The sequence below is a fragment of the Carcharhinus amblyrhynchos genome, chromosome 2 (genome assembly GCF_965287045.1).
Source record: "Carcharhinus amblyrhynchos chromosome 2, sCarAmb.v2.hapA, whole genome shotgun sequence".
Lineage (NCBI taxonomy): Eukaryota > Metazoa > Chordata > Chondrichthyes > Carcharhiniformes > Carcharhinidae > Carcharhinus > Carcharhinus amblyrhynchos.
Genome location: NC_137325.1, coordinates 118,296,426 through 118,322,309, shown reverse-complemented (window position 1 = coordinate 118,322,309; position 25,884 = coordinate 118,296,426). Strand labels below are relative to the sequence as shown.

Genomic DNA, 25,884 nt, shown 5'->3' with positions numbered 1-25,884 from the left:
ATTTACTGACATATAGCTACCATAAATGAGTGTGTAAGCAAGTTTCAAAGGATCTAACATCCACTCTCTTTTCCCTTATTTGCATTTGTATGCTTCAATGATACCATCCATAGGTATAGGATTAGCTTTCATACATACACTGTCAGCACTGAGTTCTGCCTCTCTACCACCTCCCAAGATTCCTCAACTGTCTCTGTATTACCAAACTATTTGTCTGAGCTGACCTCAGATGAGTCCCTGGAACTCTGGATTAGGCGGATTAAAGCAGTTGGCTCTCACCAGAAATTGTTTCCTTGCTACTGATTCCATCCTTCTCTCTGTATATCGACTCAGACTGAACTAGACCTTTCGTAACTTTGTGGTCTTGGTTTAACACCTCAAATCAAGATGACTACCATCCCCTCTGCAGCACCATCCACTTGTGTCCAATCTCTGCCTTTCCATCACTGAAATCCTTACATATTCAGAGCATGACGAAAGCATTTGACTGCACTAACACCTCAGTGTTTACCTTCCATCCTACATCTTCCAGAAAAAAAACTTGTCAAAACACTGTTTCGTGTACGTTGTCCTGCATGTCTATCAATGCCAATTCTCAATGAGCTCTACTGGTTTCCTGTCGCACAACACGACATTTAAAATCCTCACATTTATCTTTGTATCTCTTTGAGCTCTTGCCACCCTGCTTCTGCAGTCTCTTTAGCCCTTCTTTCATCTACCAAACACTGAGTTCCCAGGACTTACGCATTTACTGCATTCCCCTGCCCAATGCACCGAAACTTTCTCCCCACAGGTGCTGTCAGAGTTGCTGAGTATTTCCAGCACTTTTTTGTCTTACTCTGTTTAAATGTTGCAGTTGTACTCTTAGGGAAACTCGTCCATAACCCTGTCTAGTTTAAAAAAAAATCCATTCCATCAATCTTTTCATTACACCACACCCTCCGATTTCTCCCTTCCTGTTTAAATTTTCTTGAGGCATTAAAATTTAGTTAGATTTCTGATGGGCACCAAATAACTTGAATGCCTCACTTTATTTGAATAATATAAATAAATTAAACATAGTAAACAAAAATTGCTTCTCTGCTTTAGGGAAACATCCTTAGTAAAGTTATTTTCCAACGTTCCGAACAGAAACATTTTATTCAGCCAGTGGGATACTGGACATGGACCATTTGGAGGGAGTGCAGAGGAGGTTTACTAGGCTGATGCCGGAGTTGAGGGGGTTGAGCTATGAGGAGAGGCTGAATAAACTAGGCTTGTACTCGTTAGAGTTTAGAAGAATGAGGGGAGATCTCATTGAGACGTATAAGATGATGAATGGGATGGATAGGATAGAGGTGGAGAGACTCTTCCCGCTCAGAAAGGACAGTAGGACTAGGGGGCACAGCCTCAAGATAAAGGGGGGGCGGTTTAGAACGGAGTTGAGGAGGAACTTCTTCACTCAAAAGGTGGTGAATCTCTAGAATTCTCTGCCCGTTGAAGTGGTGGAGGCTACCTCGCTAAATATTTTTAAGACGCGAGTTGATGGGTTTTTGATAAGAGAGGGGATTAAGGGTTATGGAGAGAGGGCGGGAATGTGGAACTGAGCCACGACAGATCAGCCATGATCTTATTGAACATTAAATTCCATTTGCCAGTTCCTGGCCCATTCACCCAGCCTATCTAAATCCTTCTGTAGACTCTCCACACCCTCCGCACAATTTGCCGTTCCACCAATCTTGGTGTCATCAGCAAATTTTGACACCATACACTCGGTTCCCTCCTCCAGATCATCTATATAAATGGTAAATAGCTGAGGCCCCAGCACCGACCCCTGGGGCACTCCACTAGTCACCATCCGCCAATCCGAATAGCACCCATTGACCCCCACTCTCTGCCTCCTATTTGACAACCAATCCTCTATCCACGCTAACACCCTACCCCCAACTCCATGTCCCCTGATCTTCTGCAATAACCTCTTGTGAGGTACCTTGTCAAATGCCTTCTGAAAATCCAGAAAGACCACATCCACCGGCTCTCATCTATCCACCGCCCTAGACACATCCTCATAGAACTCCAGTAAATTTGTCAGACACGACTTCCCTTTAACGAAACCGTGCTGCATCTGCTCTATCAAGCAATTCCCCTCAAGATGCCTCGCTATTTCCTCCTTGATGACGGATTCTAACATTTTACCTACAACAGACGTTAAACTAACCGGCCTATAATTCCCTGCCTTTTGCCTGGCACCCTTCTTAAACAACGGCGTAACATTACCTGTTTTCCAATCTTCCGGCACAACTATTTACCATTTATATAGATGATCTAGAGGAGGGAACTGAGTGTATGGTGTCGAAATTTGCTGATGACACCAAGATTGGTGGAACGGCAAATTGCGCGGAGGGTGTGGAGAGTCTGCAGAAGGATCTAGATAGGCTGGGCGAATGGGCCAGGAACTGGCAAATGGAATTTAATGTTGGCAAGTGCGAGGTGGTCCACTTTGGTAGGAATAAAATTTTATGTTCTTATATTGGACAGGTTCTCATCAAGATTCCTGATGATTATGATTACATAATCCAGACTTACATTCCTGTGCAATCCTGAGGAGTTGCACAATTTTTCCTTTCTTAATTTATTCTTTCATAGTGTGTGGGTAGCGTTGGCTGGGTCAACATTTATTGTCTATCCCCCAATTGCTCTGGAAAAGATGGCGGTGAGCCACCTTCTTGAATCACTGTAGTTGTGGGTAGGTAGCCCTACACGGCTGTTAGGGAGGAAATTCCAGGATTTTGACCCAATGACAAGAAGGAACATATATATATTTCAAAGTCAGGATGGCGTGCAACTTGAAAGGTTGCAGATGGTGGTGTTCCCATACATCTGCCTTCCTTATTCTTCTTCTTGGGAGGCATCGGGGTTTGAAAGGTGCTGTCAGGGGAGTTTGACAAGTTGCTGTGGTGCATCTTGTACATCATAGTAGTGTGGTGGAGTCTGTGAATATTAATTGGAGGTGGATAGAATGCTAATCAAACAGGCTGCTTGAGTGTTTTTGGAGCTGCTTTAATTCAGGCCATCTGTGCTGCATGGACAGTGGAGAAGTTTAGGGGAGTCTGGAGGTAAGTTACCTGCCACAGAATTTTCAGCCTCTGACCTGTTCTTGTAGCCACTATATGTATATAGCCAGTTAAGTTGCTGCTCAATCATAACCCCAAAAATGTAGCCATTGGAGGAATCAGTGTTAGTAATGCACTGAATGTCAAGGGGAATGGGTTAAATTCTCTTTTGACAGAGATGGCCCCTGCTAGACACCGTATGGCACAAATGTTATTTGCTGCTTATCATCTCAAGCCTGAGTGTTCTCCAGGTCTCACTGCATTTGGAAATGCTTTGACAAAGTCATCTGGACTCAAAATGTCAGCTCTTTTCTCTCCTTACAGATGCTGCCAGACCTGAGATTTTCCAGCATTTTTCTCTTTTGTAACTACTTGTTTTAACTTCTGTTTTGTAGGGCTTCTTGAAGCCACACTCGGTGAAATGATGCCTTGATGTCAAGGGCAATCACTCTTGCCTCTGGAGTTCAGCTCTTTTGTCCACATTTGCACCAAGGCTGCAACAAGCTCAGGAATTGAGTAGCCCTGGCAGAACCCAAACTGAGCATCAATGAGCAAGTTATTACTGCGTAGAACTGCTTATTACTGTTGAAAACTTTTCCCACTTTGCTGATGATCAGAAGTAGACAGTTGTGGAAGTAGGTTAGATTGGTCCTCCTTTTTATGGACTGGACAATTTTCCACATTGTTGGGTAGAGCCAATGTTGCAGCTATACTGAACAGCTTGAATAGGATGCGGCTAGTTCCGGAGTACAAGTCATCAGCATCATTGCCAGAATGTTGTCAAGACTCAAGACCCAAAACCTTTGCAGAATTTAGTGTCTTCAGCCATTTTTAAACATCACATGGGGTGAATCGAATTCACTGGAGATAGGCAAGTATAATGCTGGGGACCTCAAAAAGAGGCCGAGATGGATTATCTATTTGGCATTTCTGGCTGAAGGTGGCAGGTAATACCTCAGTTTTTCTCTTTTGCATTTATGTGCATTATTCAGGATGATAGGTAACGGCAAAGCCTCCTCCTCCAGTTAGTTGTTAAACTGTCCACCACATTCACAAATGGATGGGACAGGACTGCAGAACTTTGATCTGATCTTTTGGCTGTGGGATTGCTTTGTTTTGTTTATCACACACTTCATCCACTGTTTGGTACTCAAGTAGTCCTGTGCTGTAGCTTCATCATTTAGTCACCTCATTGTGTGCTGCTCCTGGCATGCCCTCCTGCAATCTACTGAACAGAGTTGCTAATCTGACTTGATGAAAAAGCCAGAGTGGACAGGATTCCAATGGAGAGAGATCATCAGTCATCTGTGTCAGCTGTTCTTGAAAATTTGGGACAGAAAAATTCCTGCTGACATCAGGGATGCCGCCATCGCCACCGTCAAGAAAGGAGACAAAGTGGACTGTGGGAGCTACCAAGGAATCTCCCTACTCTCCATCACCGGGAAGATCGTTGCCCAGATCCTCACTAGCCACCTTCGCCCAGTCTCTTAAGTAATCCTTAAAGAAAGCCAGTGTGGCTTCCAACCAAACTGTGAAAAAGAGGACATGATTTCAATTTCAAGAGAAAGCCAGGAGCAACATCAACCACCTACATAGCCTTCATCCATCAGCCCAAGGTTACTGACTCAGTTAATCAGGAAATGCTAATGAAGACCCTGTTTCAAAGGCCAGCTGTCCAGAGAAATTCATCAACATTCTCCAACTCAATGACAAGAAGATGGCACAGTGCTCACTGACAGAAATAAGAGAAAACTTTGAGGCCAAAACTGGAGTCAAGCACCAATGCGTCATCACCCCACCCTTTTCTTCACCTTCATCGCTACCATCCTTGTTAAAAAAAGCTTCCCAGTGGAGTGGACATTGTCTAGAGGGTGACAGAAAATCATTCAACTCAGAAAACATTGTATCTTTGCACCATCAGTGCTTCTTCCAATTGTTGTTCCTCAAGGTTGATTCATCAGCTGTTGAGGACTTCCTGTCAGTAGAATAAAACATTCTCAGGTATGCTGATGGCTGGGACACAGCCCTACTCAGCATATCATACATTACAGAAAATGTCAGGCTGTAACTTGGTTACTCTGTAGGACAGCTCTCCCAATTTTGACACAAGTGCCCAGATGTTATAGTAAGGAGGACTTTGTAGTTTTGACAGGGCTGCATGTGCCATTAATGTTACTGGTGCTCTAGTCAATGTTGGTGGTCCATCACGTCTCATTCCTTTTTGACTTTTCTGTAGCAGTTTGGTGCAAGTGATTGGTTTGCTGGGCATTTAAGATACATTGCTGTGGGTCTGGAATCATATCTAGGTCAGATCAGGTAAGTTTGGAAGAATTCCTTTTCTGTCATTCAGAAGGTACATTAAATTAACAGGGGATGCTCGAAAAGCTCTGCACATCTGCCAGCGTCTATCAGGAGAGAAACAGAGTTCACATTTCGAGCCCATAGTCCATTTGCCAGCATTAGCAGTATTCTGTTTAAATGAAATTATGATTGTGTGTCTGCCTGAAGCTTTCACAACGCTATTCAAAGGACAGGTCATTCTCCTGGTATCCTGGTTAGTATTTTCTTCTCAACCATAAATATCTTTGGGAAGGACATAGGGAAGCAAATTTAATGCAGAGCACTGGTGGATATCTGGTGTGATCGGATGGCTTATTTTTGCATTTAATTTTTAATTTGCACCTAACCAGGTTTCTGCTGGAAGACCTTGCACTTCATTAGGAAAGAGTATCGAACTGAGAAGTTAACTCTGCTTCTGTCTTTGAACAGATGCTGCTGGACATCTGGAAAGCATCGGAGAATGGTTACAATTCAAGGAGCCTTTCAGCTCACTATGTCCATGCCAGCTCTCCGCAAGAACTTAACTAGTCCCACTTCCCACTCTTTTCCGAGAGTCTGCCAAGCTCTTTCTTCAGGTATTTACCTGACCACCACATTCACAGGCAGTGTTAACCACTTGCTGCATAAAAATGTTTCCTCATGCCAACGTCAGTTCTTTGCCAATTAAATGTCTCTTCTAGCTCTCAGTCCTCGGTTTCCCTCTACCTCTGTCTAGCCACCTCATGATTTTGAAGGCCTTTCTCCAAGTGCCTGCTGAACTTCCCCAGCATTTTCCTTTATTTATTTTAGATTTCCAGTATTCACAATATTTTGCTGGTCTTGCACTTCAAGCCATTTTAAGTGATGATACAGCACACATACCCAACAATACACTGCAAAGAGAAAGCTTCATGGCCCTAATTTGTGGAAACAAACCAGCATGAATGATAGCAGCTTAGCTGCTGTGGAAGAATGTGAAGGACACAGAGGGGCACAGATATATGGCAACAGAAAAGGTGATGAGGATGAAAAATACAGAGCCTTTCCACCACCACCCCGACATTCCCCACAAGTGTTGCAAAATCAAAACTGATAGTTAGACAGCCTATGCAAGCCTGCCATTGTTTATTGAAGCCAACAGTTCTCATATCCTCCTGAGACCACTTGCTTCTCATTGTGTGACCCTGCATTCCCCAGGCCTACTGTTCATTTTGTGAGCTGCCTTCCACAATGTCCTCCCTCAACTCTTGGGCTTCACACAAACCAATAGCACACACCTCCCTACTCCTACATGTTCATGGCTCAAATTTCCATTTTTTTCTTTCTTGAACTTTCACCTCCATTGAGCCTACCCACCCCGAATGACTATTTCCGGACTTGTCACTCTTTTCACTTCTTTCCTTTTCATTATCTAAACCACCCTCCATCTGAGTTCACCAAACCATTACAAAGTCACTAAGTTTACCGCTCGCTAAATTTTTTTTAAAAATTCTGCTCCCTGTTCCAACATCGTCTGAACCCCATTACTGTCAGGTTGCAGAGCATTCGCTTCAGTGCTTCAACTTTTACAGGTATCCAAAGGGTGCATTTTTCTTTTCAATTGTCTATTATTTATGACGAAACAGAAATTCCATTTCCTTCACTGAAGTAATGTTATTACCTTAGTATTATTCCTTCCACTAATACTGTCCAGATCCAGAAACATGTCCAAGTCACAGCCCATCTTCCCAAAATTATTTACGGATGATCCAAATGGTCTAATTGAGCATTCTGGAAAGTAAGCAGCTGCAATGTCCTTCACTAGGGAGCACACAAGGAAACGAAGACGGGTATTCTCTTCCGTAATCTGGTACTCTTTGCAGACAGTATATAATTGTTCATCTATCTGAGAGAGAAAAGATAAAGCAAACAATTAACTAATGAGAATCAGACAACATGTCAAATCAACAGTATTTGTTGGATTTATAAAATGATTTTTCTTTTTTCATACAATCTGACAGAAACTGGGACATTTATTATAGCCATTTCAGAGTTGAAACATAATGATAACACTTCTTTTTCAATCTACACTACTTACTTATATGACTAAGAGTTTAAATAAAGTTACACAGCAGACTAAGCAATTAATTAGCTAGATCTGAGCTTCTGACAAAAGATATATTTTCATAATTGAAATGATCATAAATAATATAATACTCAAGGGGAAGCAGTGGCATAGTGGCATTGTCATTGCACTAGTACTCCAGAGGCCGAGGCAATGCTCTGGGGACCCAGGTTCGAATCTCACCATGGCAGATAGTGAAATTTGAATTCAATAAAAACATATCTGGATGATCATGAAACCACTGTCGATTGTCAGGAAAACCCATCTGGTTCACTAATGTCCTTTAGGGAAGGAAATCTGTCCTCCTTACCCGGAATGGCCTACATGTGACTCCAGAGCCACAGCAATGCAATTGACTCATAAATATCCTCTGGGATGGGCAATAAATGTTGGCCCAGCCAGCGACACCCACATCCCAAGAACAAATAAAAAAAAATCTGCAATGTTAACAGGCCTACTTACAATGTGATAGTTTTTGTTTCTTCACACTTTTTTTTAATCTTTTCTCCCAAGGATACAGATTTGCTGTACAACTCCAAGCATGTGGATTGCCTCCTGTGCCTCATCCAAGTGGCCATGTACAAGTCTCAATATTTAATGCTAATTGACAGTTCAGCATCACAGCCATGTTATCTCCCAGCAAGTGGTCACAAGGGTTTACTAGGCTGATGCCGGAGTTGAGGGGGTTGAGCTATGAGGAGAGGCTGAATAAACTGGGCTTGTACTCGTTAGAGTTTAGAAGAATGAGGGGAGATCTCATTGAGACATATAAGATGATGAATGAGATGGATAGGATAGAGGTGGAGAGACTCTTCCTGCTCAGAAAGGACAGTAGGACTAGGGGGCACAGCCTCAAGATAAAGGGGGGGGGGTTTAGAACGGAGTTGAGGAGGAACTTCTTCACTCAAAGGGTGGTGAATCTCTGGAATTCTCTGCCCGTTGAAGTGGTGGAGGCTGCCTCGCTAAATACTTTTAAGACGCGGGTTGATGGGTTTTTGATAAGCGAGGGGATTAAGGGTTATGGGGAGAGGGCGGGAAAGTGGAACTGAGCCACGACAGATCAGCCATGATCTTATTGAATGGCGGGGCAGGCTCGAAGGGCTAGATGGCCTACTCCTGCTCCTATTTCTTATGTTCTCTCAGGAGCAGGAAACCTGGTTGATCTTCCTGTTGAGCTAGATAACCAAGCATGGTTGCAAAATCTATACCACCATTGCACCTGGGATTAACTAACTCAGTCCCACCTTTTGCCATCTGAATCAACGACCCACTGCACAAAGTTTAGCACTCAATGATCACTGGAATCGAATCTGCTGCCTGACCTTAAGAGTGTTCAAAATACTCTCCACAATCTAGGTTTGGCAGGGCAAAATCTAACAGCACCGCTGGATGTTCTCTATGATCTCATAGTACACAATAACTTCACACATTAGTGATCATAGTAATGCTGATTTTTAATGCTTTAAGTCCAAAACACAAATGAGTCAATGAGTATTAAACCGAGACTTATATAAGAAATAGGAGTAGGCCATTCAGACCTGCTTTATCATTTAATATGATCATGCCCAATTGTCTACCTCAATTTTACTTTTCTACATAACCTCCACATCCCTCAATTTCTTTAGCGTTCAAATATCTATTGATTTCTTGAATATACTCAATGTCTGAGCATTCACACCTCTCTATCGTAGCGAATTCGAAAGAGCCACAATGCTTAGAGTCAGGAATTTCTCATCTCATTCCTAAGAGGACAACCCCCTTATTCTGTGACTACGGCCCAGGTCCAAAGTTAAGGGAAACATACCACAAACATCTACTCTTATCAAGTCTGTAAAGACTTCTGAGATTTAATGAGATCACCTCTCATTCTTCTGAATTCCATGGAACGCAGGCCCAAGTCTCCTTACCCAAGGAATCATTCCACTGAGCCTTTGTTGTACTCCCTCTGTACTAGAACATAGAAAAACTACACCACAAACAGGCCCCTCGGCCCACAAGTTGCGCCGAACATATCTCTACCTACTAGGCTTACCTATAACCCTCAATCCTACTAAGTCCCATGTACTCATCCAGAAGTCTCTTAAAAGACCCTAACGAATCTGCCTCCACTACTACAGCCGGCAGCCAATTCCACACACCTACCAGCCTGAGTGAAAAACTTACCCCTGACATCTCCACTGTACCTGCTCCCCAGCACCCTAAACCTGTGTCCTCTTGTGGCAGCCATTTCAGCCCTGGGAAAAAGCCTCTGAGAATCCACCCAATCAATACCTCTCAACATCTTATACACCTCTATCAGGTCACCTCTCATCCTTCGTCACTCCAAGGAGAAAAGACCAAGTTCTCGCAACCTATCCTCATAAGGCATGCCACCCAATCCAGGCAACATCCTTGTAAATCTCCTCTGCACTCTTTCAATGGCTTCCACATCCTTCCTGTAATGAGGCGACCAGAACTGAGCGTAGTACTCCAAGGCAGGTCTGACCAGGGTCTCTTACAGCTGCAGCATTATCTCCCGACTCCTAAACTCAATTCCTCGATTGATGAAGGCAAGTACACTATAAGCCTTCTTAACCACATCCTCTACCTGCGAAGCCGATTTGACAGTCCTATGAACTTGGACCCCAAGATCCTTCTGATCTTCCACACTGCCAAGAGTCTTACCCTTAATATTATATTGGTTCATCCCATTTGACCTGCCAAAATGAACCACCACACACTTATCCGGGTTTAAGTCCATCTGCCATTTCTCCATCCAGTCTTGCATCCTATCTATGTCACGCTGCAACATCCGACATCCCTCCAAGCTATCCACAACACCTCCAACCTTCGTGTCATCGGCAAACTTACCAATCCATCCCTCCACTTCCTCATCCAAGTCATTTATAAAAATCCCAAACAGCAAGGGTCCCAGTACAGATCCCTGAGGCACTCCACTTGTGACCGACCTCCCTGCAGAAAAAGACCCATCTACAACCACTCTCTGCCTTCTGTGGGCAAGCCAGTTCTGGATCCACAAAGCGATGTCCCCTTGGATCCCAAGCCCCCTCACTTTCTCATTCTCGGATAAGGAGACAAAAATTACATACAATACTCTAGATACTCTGAGGTCCTATATACATATTTGTGCAAAACTGTGTCACTTTCATAATTTAAGCCCTTTATAACAAAGGCCAACATTTGCATTCGACTTGCTTCTCTGTGACTGCGTGTTAACTTTGTGATTAACGCAGGTCCCTCTGAATGCCAACATTTCCCAGTTTTCAAAGTAGATAACTTTGCATCTCAAAGTAGCAACACAAAAAACTAAACATTCCATCCAGGGCAGCGATCACAAAATATTATATTGCAATGTTATTGTGGTGAACTAGTTAAGTCCTTCACTGTGTCTTGGAAAGCTCATGAAAAACTTACACTCTCAGCTCCAGAAAGCTTCCGTAATAGTTCGTTAAGAGGGATGACGGATTGTTTAAGGCATGATATAGAAGGACGTGTGGCAGAGAGCTCCCTCGGATGGCTATTCCTTAGGTTGAAAAGCCTGGATTTGAATGGAACAGCACATTCATGCTGAAGGCTTGGGATACTGGAAAAACCTTTCAATGTTTCTATACTTTCCTTATCAGAAAACTCCACCACTGCATAAATACCCTGTAGAACACAAAAGATTAAGTTATGTAGGTTACTGCAATTGAGATAAGAAGTTGAACATTAGGCAAACAATAAAGTGAATGTCTAACATTTCAAAATGTAAACATTAACTATTCCTAAAAGACCTCTTCATGCTCAATGAGCAGATGCCATGAGTGGTTAAGTCATACAACGCCATTATGATAAAAATGTCACACATGAACTAAATACCCATGGGCAAAGGTGAATGGGGAGAGCAGAATAAAACTCCATCCAGCAGCCACTGCTGAAAGAAGGGTTATGTGAATTTGGAGAGTGGAAAATCAGGGTTGGTTATACTATACCTTGGCCTTTACAATAATAAAGTGTAGACAAGGAGAAAATGTTTCCACCTATGGGGTTATAATAAGACAGTAAAAAAAAATCCAATTGGGAATTCAGGAGAAACCACGTTGCCCAAGAGTGGAAAGAACATAGATTCAAGTAGTTGATGCTCAGATATATTAAGATGATGCTATGATTTTAAGGGACAGGCAGAAGGATAGGTTTAGATGAAAAGGGGATGGGAGGAGGTTGGTGTAGAACATGATTGCTGAGATAGACTATTTGAACTGAATTTGTTGTTTCTGTGCTATAAACTGGATGCAACCAGCTGACCTGTCAAGAATCACAAGTTAATCCTAAGAGTAGGGAAAGATCACAGAATCCCACAGTGCAGAAGGAGGCCATTTGACTCATTGAGTCTACACCGACCACAATCCTACCAAGGCCCTATCCCTATAATGCCATGCATTTACCAAGTCTAGTCTAACTGACACACTTTGGACATTATACCAGGTCTTCTTTTTGTTTTGGAAGGCAAGAGTGGGGTTTGGAGGAAGGCGTGATTCACTGAAAGTATTGTTCTCAATAAGGAGTCAACGCTGGATGGGAATAAAACTTTACAAAGAAATAAAAATTCTTTAGTTTATTGCGGCTATAGGTGTGCCTAATATTCTGGGAATATGACAGAAAAGAAAGATGTTCAAAAAATATTAAAATTCATAACAGCACCAGCTTCTCACTTAGGATAGCGAAACATGGCAGCTGAGTTTGAATCCAGTCCAACTTGTTGCCATCCCTTTCCTACACTAAAAATTGTTGATGGGCATAACCTTTCAACAATTTGGTACCAAAAGTTATGGCTACAACCATTCTCCATTTTCTATACCGTTTGGCACTCTGCATCGATTCAGTATCTTGATTTAAAGCCAATTCCTAAGGGAAAAATTTAACCGATTTATTGTATTAATAGTGTGACAGTGCCATCAAGGGAGTCACAGACTCCCCAAGTCTTTTTTGAATTATAGCTGATTGAATTTTTTTGTTAAATTTCACATCAAGGATGGGGAGAAAACTCTGAAATAATTAGCATGTTCAAAATGTCATGACCCTTGCACCATCACAACGTGTAGGAACCAACTTGAAATGTTTCTGCTATCTAAAATCATATTTCCTCCCATTACAAATTAGGAAAGTGAGAAATATTCATAACCACCTCTGTCCCACTTACAAAAATTGCATATAGAGAAAATTTAGAACTTTCTTGAAGAGCTCGTGTCATGTACATTAAAGATGTGCAGGTATCCTTACAAACCACTTTCTGAAGCTATCTGGTGCAAAACACACGTGTTATTTCAGAAAAAAATATTCAGTCTGAAATGCAAAACCACATCCATTGTAGCCACAATACAAATTCTGTTGCATTCACATCAATGCCCAATTTAAGAAATCAGTTGTTGCTGCTCCGTATACTAAAACTTTCTCATTTTAGAAAGAAATAAGCCTTAGGGTATGAGCTATAGATAGACAGACAAACACATAACATACAGACAAAACGTATAGCTTCCTCTGTCGCCGACCCACTTGGTCTGTAACCCATGTAGCACAGTGTGATTAGACACCGTCAGTAGAGAATCCCATTGCACCAATTTTAACGTAACCATATTTGCACTGCAATTAAGATGACTACAGTTAAAAATGCAGTGTAATCTCCAACATGTGCAATAGATTTGTATCCAACAGGAACAAAAATGCAGAATTTCAGTTGCAAACTTAATGCTTCTTAAAACTGACCCCCCCTGCCCCACAGGTTGTTATGATTATGAAAGGTTATTTCCCAGACCCTGAAAAAAAAATTAATCCTTGGCTGTATGTTGGTGTCTTTGTTGAAATGCAGCACACAAGTTTGTACAATAACTTACAGATGTAACCTTTAATCTGCAGCAGGTGATCAAGAAGGCGAATGGAATGTTGGCCTTTATAGCGAGGGGGATAGAATATAAAAGGGAGGTCTTGCTGCAACTGTACAGGGCATTGGCGAGGCCACAACCGGTGTAGTGTGCAGTTTTGGGCCCCTTATTTGCGAAAGGATATATTGGCCTTGGAGGGAGTACAGAGAAGGTTCACTAGGCTGATACCGGAGATGAGGGGATTAGCTTATGAAGAAAGATTGAATAGACTGGGCCTGTACTCGTTAGAGTTTAGAAGGCTGAGGAGGGATCTTATAGAGACTTACAAGATAATGAAGGGGCTAGATAGGGTAGAGAGATTCTTCCCGCTTAGAAAGAAAAACAGAACTAGAGGGCACAGCCTTAAAATAAGGGGGGGGGGAGCAGTTTAGAACGGAGTTGAGGAGGAACTTCTTCACTCAAAGGATGGTGAATCTCTGGAATTCTCTGCCCACTGAAGTGGTGGAGGCTACCTCATTGAATATATTTAAGTCACGGGTGGATAGATTTCTGATAGACAAGGGAATTAAGAGTTACGGGGAGAAAGCGGGAAAATGGAACTGATCCACTTCAGATCAGCCATGATCTTATTGAATGGCGGGGCAGGCTCGAAGGGCTAGATGGCCTACTCCTGCTCCTATTTCTTATGTTCTTATTTTACTGATAGCAATGTGAAGAACATCATCGCTAACTTAGATATTGAGATAGAAAGGAAAACAAAAAAAGGCTCATGGTCAGGGAAATGCGATTCTGATCGAGATCCTCTATACAAAATTTTAACCTATCTTTTCAGATCCTGACAGAGCTGCTATTTTATTCAATATTTGTCTGTTTTGATTTCAATCTATAAAGCTTAAAAAAAAGCGTCTCCATCAAAGACACAACCAAAATATGCTTCTACATAGGTCCTGTTCATTGAGGTCACAGCCATGAAGACGTACAATTTAAAAAAGTTCAGAATATATGACAGGAGCAGATAGAATGAAAATACAAACAAAAACGGTACATGCTAAAGTCAATGGGAATAGACTGGATTTAAATGATCAAGATTCATTATGTGCATGCACAATCGCTTTGCTATTTTAAAATCAAGGCACATGTGACTTTAGTCCACGTGACTAACCTCACGTCTTTCTGTGGACTCTGCATGTACGCAGAAAAGCATTTTACAGATAACTTGAAATTATACAGTGTCTTTAACATGATAAAGTATCCCAAGACATTTCACAGGAGTATAATAAAGCAAAATTTAATCCTGAGACACACAACAGAACGTAATGCCTATGATCGAGGTGCATATTAATGGAAGGAAGAGAGATAGTAAGATTTAGGGAAGGAATTCCAGAGTTCAGGCCTAGCCAGTTCGTATAGCTGTCAATGGTGGAGCATTAAAATCAGGAATACTGAATTAAGGCATAGAGATATATTAGAGGTTTGTAGGGCTGGAGGAGATTAGAGATAAGGAGGGGCCAGGCCATGGACAGATTTGAAAGCAAAATGAGGATTTAAAATCAAGAGCTTTGTACATGGACAGATCCTGAAAATGATTTAACATTCAGAATTTGGTCTTACAACACTTACAAAACCTTCATAGAAGAAATATTTATTGATCGTTCCATAGCTTGATAAGTATTTGTAGAATTTCTTTTCACTGATATTAGAAGGACAGCTGATCAAAATGGTCCGCTCTGCTTGTTCGTGCCTTTCTGCTTGCAATGCAGAGAACGTTTTTGCAGTTGTTTTCTCAGTCAGATCTGAAAATACAAGTTGGTAAGTGTTGAAAAAAAGTATATAAATGGTCTTTTTCATGGTTGTTAAAATAAAACAGATAGAACAAGATCTCTTTTTGTTGCTATATCTTTGAATAACATTAAACTAAAACTTCACTTCATGTCTTATGTTCTGTAGAGAACTACAGTACTTCCACGTGTAAAATTTTTTAAAAGTCATTTACCAGATGTGGACATTGCTGGCTAGGCCAGCATTTACTGTCTATTCCTCATTACCCTTGAGGTGGTGGTGGAGAGTTGCACTCTTGAACTGCTGCAGTCCTTGAGGTATAAGTACACCCACAGTGCTGGTAGGAAAGGTATTCCAGAATTTTGACCCGTAACATTGAAGAAACAGCAACATGTGTGACTCAGGTTGGTGAATGATTTGTAGGGAACTTCCAGGAGGTGGTGTTTCCAGATACCTGCTGTCATCTTCTCGACGGTAGTGTTCTTGAATCAGTTGGCACGGGATGTCAAACTTCTGCATCATTTTCCCGACAGAAGAAGTTGGAAGAGAGAACGTCTGGGATGCATGGGTCCTTGATTATGCTGGCTGCTTTTACAAGGCAGCGGCAAGTGTAGACAGAGTCAGTGGATGGGAGGCTGGTTTGTGTGATGGACTGGGCTTCGTTCACAACCCTTTGTAGTTTCCTATGGTGTTGGGCAAAGCAGGATCCGTGCCAAGCTGTGATATCTATGGTGCAACTGTAACTATTATTGATTGGTGTAGGAAAACATTCTGGCTCACTAATATTCTTTTGGGAAGAAAATCTGCCATCCTTACTTGGTCCTGCCAACATACGACTCTGGGCCCACTACAATACAAAGAGAGACTGAGTTGGAGGGAGTCCAGAACCCAGGGTCACAGCCTATTGACACAGGCAAACCATGTAGATGAGGAGAAATTTATTCTTCTGGAGAGCCGTGAACCTGTGGAATTCTCTGTCACAGAAAGCAATGGAAGCTAAATCATTGTATGTTTTCAAAAAGGAGTTAGATATAGCTCTTGGGGTTAAAGGCATCAAAAGATTTGGGGCAAAGTGGGAACAGGTTACTGAGTTGAATCACCAACCATGATCATAACGAATAGCGGCGCAGGCACGAAGGACCGGATTGCTCTTATTTTCTATGTAATATGGTTGATTGTTAAATGTCCTCTGCAAGGGCCTGGGAAGCCACTCAGTTTAGGGCAGTTACAGATGGGTAACTCTAGTCAGCATGGCTTTGTCAAGGGCAGGTCGTGCCTTATGAGCCTAGGTGAGTTCTTTGAAAACGTGACTGAACACATTGACGAAGGAAGAGCGGTGGACGTGGTTTACATGGACTTCAGCAAGGCGTTTGATAAGGTCCCCCATGCAAGACTTCTTGAGAAGGTGAAAGAGCATGGTACCCAAGGGACTTTGGCCTTGTGGATCCAGAACTGGCTTGCCTGCAGAAGGCAGAGAGTGGTTGTGGATGGGTCTTTTTCTGCATGGAGTTCGGTCACCAGTGGAGTGCCCCAGGGATCTCTTCTAGGACCCTTGCTGTTTGTCATTTTCATAAATGACCTGGATGAGGAAGTGGAGGGATGGGTTAGTAAGTTTCGACGATACAAAGGTTGGTGGTGTTGTGGCTAGTCTGGATGGATGTCAGAAGTTGCAGCGTGACATAGATAGGATGCAAGACTGGGTGGAGAAGTGGCAGATGGAGTTCAACACGGATAAATGTGTAGTGGTCCATTTTGGCAGGACCAATGGGATGCAGGAGTACAATATCAAGGGTAGGAGTCTTAGCTGTGTTGAACAGCAGAAGGATCTTGGGGTCCGGGTCCATAGGACTCTTAAATCGGCCTCACAGGTGGAGGATGTGGTCAAGAAGGCGTATGGTGTACTGGCCTTCATTAATCGAGGGATTGAGTTTAGGAGTCGGGAGGTAATGCTGCAACTTTATAGGACGCTTGTCAAACCCCACTTTGGAGTACTGTGCGCAGTTCTGGTCGCCTCACTACAGGAAGGATGTGGAAGCTATTGAGAGGGTGCAGAGGAGATTTACAAGGATGTTGCCTGGATTGGGAGGCATGCCTTATGAAGATAGGTTGAGGGAGCTAGGACTCTTCTCTCTGGAGAGACGAAGGTTGAGTGGCGACCTGATAAAGGTTTATAAAATGTTGAGAGGAATAGATAGGGTGGATTCTCGGAGGCTATTTCCCAGGGCTGAAATGGTCGCTACGAGAGGACACAGGTTTAAGGTGCTGGGAAGCAAGTACAGAGGAGATGTTAGGGATAAGTTTTTCACTCAGAGGGTGGCGAGTGAGTGGAATCGGCTGCCGTCGGTGGTGGTAGAGGCAAACTCGCTGGGGTCTTTTAAAAGACTTCTGGATGAGTATATGGGATCTAATGGGATTGGGAGTTACAGATGGTTCTATGGCTTGGTAGGTATAGATGTGATCGGTGCAACTTGTGGGCCGAAGGGCCTGTTTGTGCTGTAGTGTTCAATGGGTAATGCTGACCTTGCCAGCAATGCCTGTATCCCTGGAAAGAAGAAACAAAAAGTCCTGATTCTCCTGCTAATGGAAAGTTTCTCACAATCTGCACCATCAAACTCACATTTTAAATACCTTCAATAAATTCCTCTCTCTCCCCTACCCCCCACTTAATCATCTTTGCTTCAGGATAGCAATCCCAGTTTCTCTACATTACTGAAGTGCCTAGTGGCAGCTTTGGCTCAGCTAGTAACACTCACTTCTGAATCAGAGGCTTTGGGTTTATAAGCCCACTGAAGGGCTCCAGATGCAGCACTGCTGCATTGTTTGAGGTCCATATTTTAAATGAGATATTAACTGAGGTCCTGTCTGTCCCTCAAGTGGGTGAATATGAAGATGTGGTGGTATTTTGAAGTGGAACAGGGGAAGTGTTTTGGATGCCCTGGCCAATATTTATCCATCAACCAGTATCACAAACTGACAGTGCAGACATTTTCACATTGCTGTTTGTGGGACTTGAAGTGAAATTTGGGCTACCACATTTCCTACTCGAAATCAGTGACTATTAATGAAAAAGGTACTTTGTTGACTGCAAAATCCTTTGGGAATGAAAGACACAAAATAAATACAAGTTCCCGTTTCTTCTTTCTTTCATTCCAGTGAATGCTGGCTGCATCCTCTCCAAGGTCTTGACATCTGACTGCACGGTGAGTGCTGTTTGACTGAGAGGAGTGCTTTTGGAGTTGGGTGAACGCAGGGAGTTAGGCGAAACAAGCAGCAGAGTCTACAAGGGAGAGTGCTGAATGGTAACTGTTATTTTTCCTTTTTGTTCTTGGCATTGAAGCTATTGTACATTACAATAATGTTTGTGTAACATCTGTGGTTTATAGTTTGAAAAGATTTTATTCAGTAGTAACAAGAATAAAGAAGGGCCCTAGAAAATTGGTTATAATCTGAAACAAAACATCTTTCAAAAGTTTAAATTAAAGGGGTAAGACATGACAGAAGAGCTCCAAGCCATGATTTACTCCTCTTGCTCCATGTGGCAGGCTGGGGACAGTTCCAGTCCCCTGCATGTGTTCAGGAAGTGTCTCCAGCTACAGCTCCGGGAAGCTCGAGTTTCAGAGCTGAAGCAGTGGCTGGCGACACTGTGAAGCATCCATGAGTTAGAGAGTATTGTGGAAAGCACGTACAGAGAGGTGGTTACACCGCAGGCTCAGACTCTGCAGGCAAGGGAATGGGCAACCACCAGACAGAGCAAGAGAGATAGGCAGGTACTGCAGGAATCTCCTGTGGCCATTCCCCTGCAAAACAAATGTATGGCTTTGGCTACTGTTGAGGGGAATGATCTCTCTAGGGAAAGCAGCAGCAGCCAAACTCGGTGCACCGCGGTTGGTTCTGCTGCAGAGGGGTGAGGTAAAAAGTGTGCCAGTACAATAACTATAGGGGGTTCAACTGTAAGGGGAATAGACAGGTGTTTCTGTGGCCACAAATGAGACTCCAGGATGGTATGTTGCCTCCCTGGTGCTAGGTCATTGATGTCTCAGAACGGTTGCAGGAAATTCTGAAGGAGGTGGGCGAACAGCCAGTGGTCATAGTACACATTGGTACAAACGATATAGGTTAAAAAAGGGATGAGGTCCTAAAAACAGAATACAGGGAGCTAGAAAGAAAGTTAAGAAATTGGACCTCAAAGGAAGCGATCTCAGGATACTGCCAGTGCCACGTGCTAGTCAGAGTTGAAATAACGGGATATATCAGATAAATACGTAGCTGAAGAGATAGTGTCGGGGGAGGGCTTCAGATTCCTGGGGCACTGGGACCGGTTCTGGGGGAGGTGGGACCTGTACGAATTAGACGAGGTACACCTGGGCAGTTCTGGGATTGATATCCTAGGGGCAGTGTTTGTTAGATCGGTTGGGGAGGATTTAAAATAATATGCCGTGGTGGGGGTGGGGAACCCATATAAGGAGTCTGAGAAGGAGAGAAGGAGGACAGAATATGGGGAATATGTTCCAACTCCAAAAATCAGGAAAAAAGTTAAAGAGAGCTCAGGAAATGTTATTAATGGAATTGTTAGAATTCAAAAAGGTACAAAAATTAGCATATGGGCACTTTATCCGAACACGCACAGCACTCGAAACAAGGTTAAATGAATTGACAGCACAAATCATTGCGAACGAGTATGATTTGGTGGTAATTACAGAGACATGGTTGCAGGATGGTCACGACTGGGAGTTAAATATCCAGGGGTATCAGACTGTTTGGAGGGACCGACAGGAAGGTAAGGGAGGTGGTGTAGCTGTGACATTTAAGGATGACTTAAGGACAGTAGTGAGAGATGATATAGGTTCTATGGGAAAAAAGGTCAAATTCATTTGGGTGGAAATTAGAAATAGTAAGAAGAAAAAGTCACAGATAGACGTAGTCTATAGGTCGCCAAATAATGACATCATGGTGGGGTGAGGAATAAACAAGGAAATAACTGATGCATGTAACAATGGAACAGCAATTATCAAGAGGGATTTTAATCTACATATCAATTGGTCAAACCAAAATGGTCAAGGCAGCCTTGAGGAAAAGTTCATAGAATGTATCTGCGATAGCTTCCTTGAACAGTATATAATGGAACAAAGGGTTTAAGCTATCCTAGATCTGGTCCTGTGAAATGAGGTAGGAATAATTAATGATTTTGCAGTTAGGGATCCTCTCGGAAGAAGTGATCACAGTATGGTTGAATTTAAAATGCAGATGGAGCGTGAGAAGGTAACATCCAATACCAGTCTCTTGTGTTTAAAGAGACAAGACTACAAAGGGACAAAGGAGGCGCTGACTAAGATAGGCTGGGAGCAAAAACTTTATGGTGGGGCAATTGAGGAACAGTGGAGACTTTCAAAGTGATCTTTCACAAAGGTCATTAGAAAGCCACGGAAAAAACTATAAAGAAAAGTAAGCTGGATTATGAGCGTAAACGAGCTCAGAATATAAAAACAGACAGCAAAAGTTACTACAAACATATGAAACGAAAAAGAGTGGTTAAAGTAAACATTGGTCCTTTAGAGGATGAGAAGGGAGATGTAATAACTGGAAATGAGAAAATGACTGAGGCATTGAACAGGTATTGTGTGTCGGTCTTTACGGTGGAAGACACAAATAACATGCCAAAAACTGATGACAGGAAGGCTACGGCAGGTGAGGACCTAGAAACTGTTATCATGAAAGAGGTTGTGTTGGGCAAGCTAATGGGGCTAAAGGTAAACAAGTCTCCTAGTTTTGATGGAATGCAACCCACGGTATTAAAAAAGATGGCAGAAGGAAAAAACAAATGTACTAGTGGTAATTTACCAAAATTTGCTGGACTCTGGGATGGTTCCTGCAGATTGGAAAACAGCAAATGTAACATCACTGTTTGAAAAAGGAGGTAGACAAAAGGTGGGTAATTATAGGACAGTTGGCTTAACTTCTGTAATGGGAAGATGCTTGAATCTATTATCAAGGAAGAAATAGCAAGACATCTGGATATAAATTGTTCCATTGTAAGACACAGCACAGGTTCATGAAGGGAAGGTCACGTTTGACTAATCTGGTAGAATTCTTTGAGAATATTACATGTGCAATGGGCAATGGGGAACCTGTGGATGTGGTGTATCTGGATTTTCACAAGACATTTGACAAAATGCCGCACCAAAGACTGCTACATAAGATAAAGGTGCGTGGTGTTACGGGTAATATGTTAGCATAGATAATGGATTGGTTAACTAACAGAAAGTAAAGAGTGGGAGTAAATGGGTGTTTTTTTGGTTGGCGATCAGTAACTAGTAATGTACCTCAGGGCTAGTGTTGGGACTGCAATTGTTTACGGTTTACACAGATGATTTGGAGTTGGGGACCTAGTGTAGTGTGTCAAAATTCACAAATGACACTAAGATGAGTGTGCAGAGGGTGCTGAAAGTCTGCAAAGGGATATAGATAGTCTAAGTGAGTGGGCGCTGGTCTGGCAGATGGAGTACAATGTTGGTAAATGTGAGGTCATCCATTTTGGTAGGAATAACAGCAAAATGAACTACTATTTCATTGGTAAAAAATTGCAGCATGCTGCTGTGCAGAGGGACCTGGGTGCCCTTGTGCACAAGGTGTTGGTTTGCTGGTGCAGCAGGTAATTAAGGCGACAAATAGAATTTTGTCCTTCATTGCTAGAGAGATGGAGTTTAAAAACAGCGAGGTTATGTTGCAGCTGCACAAGGTACTGGTGAAGCCACACCTGGAGTCCTGTGAACAGATTTTAGTCTCCTTACTTGAGAAGGGATATACTGGCACCGGAGGGGGTGCAGAGGAGATTCACGAGGTTGGTTCTGGATCGAGAGGGTTGGCTTCTGAGGAGAGAATGAGTGGACTGGGGCTAGGTTCATTGGAATTCAGAAGAATGAGGGGAGATCTTATAGAAACATAAGATTATGAAGGGAATAGATAAGATGGAAGCAGGGAAGTTGTTTCCATTGGCAGGTGAAACTAGAACTAGGAGCAGGGCCTTAAAATAAGGGGAAGCAGATTTAGGACTGAGTTGAGGAGGAACTTCTTCACATAAAAGGTTGTGGAGCAGTTGAGGCTACCACATTGAATGTTTTTAAGACAAGGGTAAATAAATTTTTGAACAGTAAAGGAATAAGGATTATGGTAAGCAGGCAGGTAAGTGGAGCTGAGTCCACAAAAAGATCAGCCATGATCTCACTGAATGGTAGAGCAGGCTTCAGGGGCCAGATGGCCTACTCTTGCTCCTAGTTTTTATGTTCTTAGGAGGCTAAGGAAATGTGGCATGTCTGCTATGACTCTCACCAACTTTTATAAATGCACCATAGAAAGCATTCTTTCTGGTTGTATTAGAGCTTGATATGGCTTCAAAAAGTAGTTTATGAGATGTTGATAGATCAATATTGGTCAGGGCACCAAGGACACTTCCCCTGTTCTACTTTGGAATACCACATCTTTTGCCTTGCAGCAAGATCTTGACCAGTGGCAGAAATGGGCTGAGAAATGACAAATGGAGTTCAATACAGATAAGTGTGAGGTGTTGCATTTTGGAAAGTCAAATCAAGATAGGACTTTCACAGTGAATAGTAGGACCCAGGAGTATTGTGGAACCGAGGGACCTTGGAGTTCAAGTGCATGGTTCAAGTTCCCTAAAGATGGAGTCACAGGTAGATAGGGCAGCGAAGAAAACTTTTGGCATGCTGGCCTTCATCAGTCAGGACACTGAGTATAGAAGTTGGGATCTTGTGTTGCAGTCGTACAGGTGAGGCCGCACCTAGAGTATTATGTTCAGTTTTGGTCACCTTGCCAAATGAAACATTAAACTGGAGACAGTGCTGAAGAGATTTACAAGAATGTTGCCAGGATTCAAGGGACTGAGTTACAGGGCAAGATTGGACAGGCTAGGATTTTTTCCTTTGGAACGTAGGAGGCTGAAGGCTGATCTTATTGAGGTATATAAAATCATGAGAGGTATGGTTAGAGTGAATGCACTCAGTCTTTTCCCAGGGTTAGGGGAATTAAGAACTAGAGGGCGTAAGTTTAAGTTAAGAGGGGAAAAAATTAATGAGAACTTGAGGAGCAACTTTTTATTTTACATAGAGTGGTACGTATATGGAATGAGCTGCCAGAGGAAGTGGTTGAGGCACGGCCATTGACAACATTTAAAAGGCATTTGGACAGATACATTGATAAGAAAGGTTTAGAGGGATATGGGCCAAATGCAGGCAAATAGGGTTTAGCTTAGATGGGCATTTTGGTCAGCATGAACCAGTTTGGGCCAAAGGGCATGTCTCCATGCCATTGATTCTATGATTCATGAATTCCATAGGTTCACTGCTCTCCAGGTAACTAAATTTCTCATCTGCATGGTTTACTTCGTGTCATTAGGCTGTGATCCTGGGCTCTGGACTCCCCTCCAACTCAGTCTCTCTTCATATTGCCCAGAGTCATATGTTGGCAGGACTAAGTAAGGACAACACATTTCCTTCCCAAAAGGATATTAGTGAGTCAGATTGTTTTTCTACACCAATGATGGTTACAGATGCACGACAGAAAGCATCCTTTCCTGATATATCACAGCTTGGTACAGCCCCTGTTCTGTTCAAGCCCACAGGAAACAACAAAGGGTTGTGGATGAAGCAAACCAGTCTCACATCCATTGACTTTATCTACACTTGTCAGTGCCTCGTAAAAGCAGTCTGCATAATCAAGGACCCCACGCACCTAGGACATACTCTATCTTTTTCCAGATGGAAAAAGGTTACAGATATCTAAGGTCACATACCAGCCGACTCAAGAACAGTTTCTTCCCTGCTACCATCAAACTTTTGAGCAGACCTACCTCATTTTAAGTCAATCTTTCTCTACACCCTAGCTATGACTGTAACATTACACTCCACACACTTTCCTTCTCTATGAAAGGTATACTTCATATAACACACAAAAAATTATAATATTCACAATACGCATAATGATAAATCAAAAAAATCCTTCATGTGGTGGCGTAGTAGCTGTAATAGCCTAGTCGAGGCCTACTCAGCACTTTGAAAGATTAATATATAAAGATGGACAGGTGTAAGAGAATTTATTTTCAAGAGCGAAGAACATTAAAGTGGGTTAAATTAAAAGTCACGAAGCCTTTTTTTCCCAGAACTGAGACTTGCTCCAAGCTTAACAATGGCACAAACGATGGTGTTGTGTCCTCTCCCGGGTTGCTGAAAGGACTGAGCCCGCTGCTCCTCGGAGGCAGCCGCCTGCAAACCAGGCCCCGGCGCCACGCACTCCAGGTCGAGTCCAGGATTGGTGCCTGGAAACTAACCTACCTACCACCCTCCGGTCGGGTAACCAGCCCTTACCTATCTCCTCACCACCATCCACAGCCGGCGCGGTTTTACCCCAACTCCTATGGGCACGACTGAAGCACCGCCGCCCCGCGGCCTCGAATCCCCGCCACCACATAGAGGCCGCCATCTTGAGCGCGGCCAATACGCCTGCGCGGTTTTCCTACCCCTCCCCCGCCCCGCCAAAGGCCCGACAACATTCAAATAGTAACCGCCTGTCCCGAGCTGGCAGCACGCGCTCCCCTCACCCCACTCCACCGCGAACAGAAAGACAGGCGCTCATTTATGATTGGCATTTGAGAAAGTGCCTTACAAAAGTTTGCTTCAGAAGGTTAGGGGGCATGGAGTTGGGGGTAAGGTGTTAGCGTGGATAGAGGATTGGTTGTCTAATAGGAGGCAGAGAGTTGGTATCAATGGGTGCTATTCTGGTTGGCGATTGGTGACTAGTGGAGTGCCGCAGGGATCGGTGCTGGGGCCTCAGCTATTTACCATTTATATAGATGATCTGGAGGAGGGAACCAAGTGTATGGTGACAAAATTTGCTGATGACACAAAGATAAGTGGAAAAGCAAGTTGTGCAGAAAGTCTGCAGAGGGATCTGGATAGGCTGAGCGAGTGGGAGAGGACCTGGCAGATGGAGTACAATGTTAGCAAGGGTGAGGTTATCCACTTTGGTAGGAATAATAGTAGGAGGGACTACTATTTAAAGGGCGAAAAGCTGCAGCATGCTACGGTGCAGAGGGACCTGGGGGTCCTTGTGCACGAGTTGCAAAAACCCAGTCTGCAGGTGCAGCAGGTGGTCCGGAAGGTGAATGGGATGCTGGCCTTTATAGCGAGGGGGATAGAATATAAAAGCAGGGAGATCTTGCTGCAACTGTACAGGGCACTGGTGAGGCTGCAACTGGAGTACACTGCGTAGTTTTGGTCGCCGCACTTGTGCAAGGATATTTTGGCCTTGGAGGGAGTTCAGAGGAGGTTCACTGGGCTGATACCAGAGATGAGTGGGTTAGACTATGAAGAGAGATTAAATAGACTGGGTCTGTACTCGTTGGAGTTCAGAAAGATGAGGGGGGGATCTTATAGAGATGTAATGTCTATCCCTAGTTGCCCTTGAGAAGGTGATGGTGAACTGCTTTCTTGAGCTGCTGGAGTAGGCACAGACACAGTGCTGTTAGGGTGCAGTTCTAGGATTTTGACACAGTGATAGTGAAGCAACATGATACATTTCCAAATCAGGATGGTGAGTGACTTGGAGAGGAAACGCTGCAGGGGGGTGTTCCCAGGTATCTGCTTCTGGCATCCTTATAGATGGTGGTGTTGTGGATTTGGAAGGTGCTGCCAAAGGAACCTTGGTGAATTCCTGCAGTGCA

At 43.2% G+C, this 25,884-nt stretch overlaps 1 protein-coding gene across 3 annotated transcripts in view; it reads right to left on the bottom strand.

The window, feature by feature from the left end:
• Nucleotides 1–24,644, bottom strand: part of mtpap (mitochondrial poly(A) polymerase) — a 41,766-nt gene extending 17,122 nt beyond the window's left edge. The window contains exons 1-4 of one of the 3 annotated variants that reach the window (XM_080217392.1): nt 24,530–24,644; nt 14,994–15,166; nt 10,930–11,163; nt 7,072–7,296 (exon numbers count right to left, since the gene is read on the bottom strand). In XM_080217392.1, the coding sequence (XP_080073518.1) occupies nt 7,072–7,296; nt 10,930–11,163; nt 14,994–15,166; nt 24,530–24,644 (747 nt within the window). Of the gene's footprint in view, nt 1–7,071; nt 7,297–10,929; nt 11,164–14,993; nt 15,167–15,366; nt 15,395–24,529 lie in introns of those variants that run through there. The other 2 variants (XM_080217402.1, XM_080217410.1) reach the window with 2 other exon arrangements.
• Nucleotides 24,645–25,884: the final 1,240 nt, after the last annotated feature.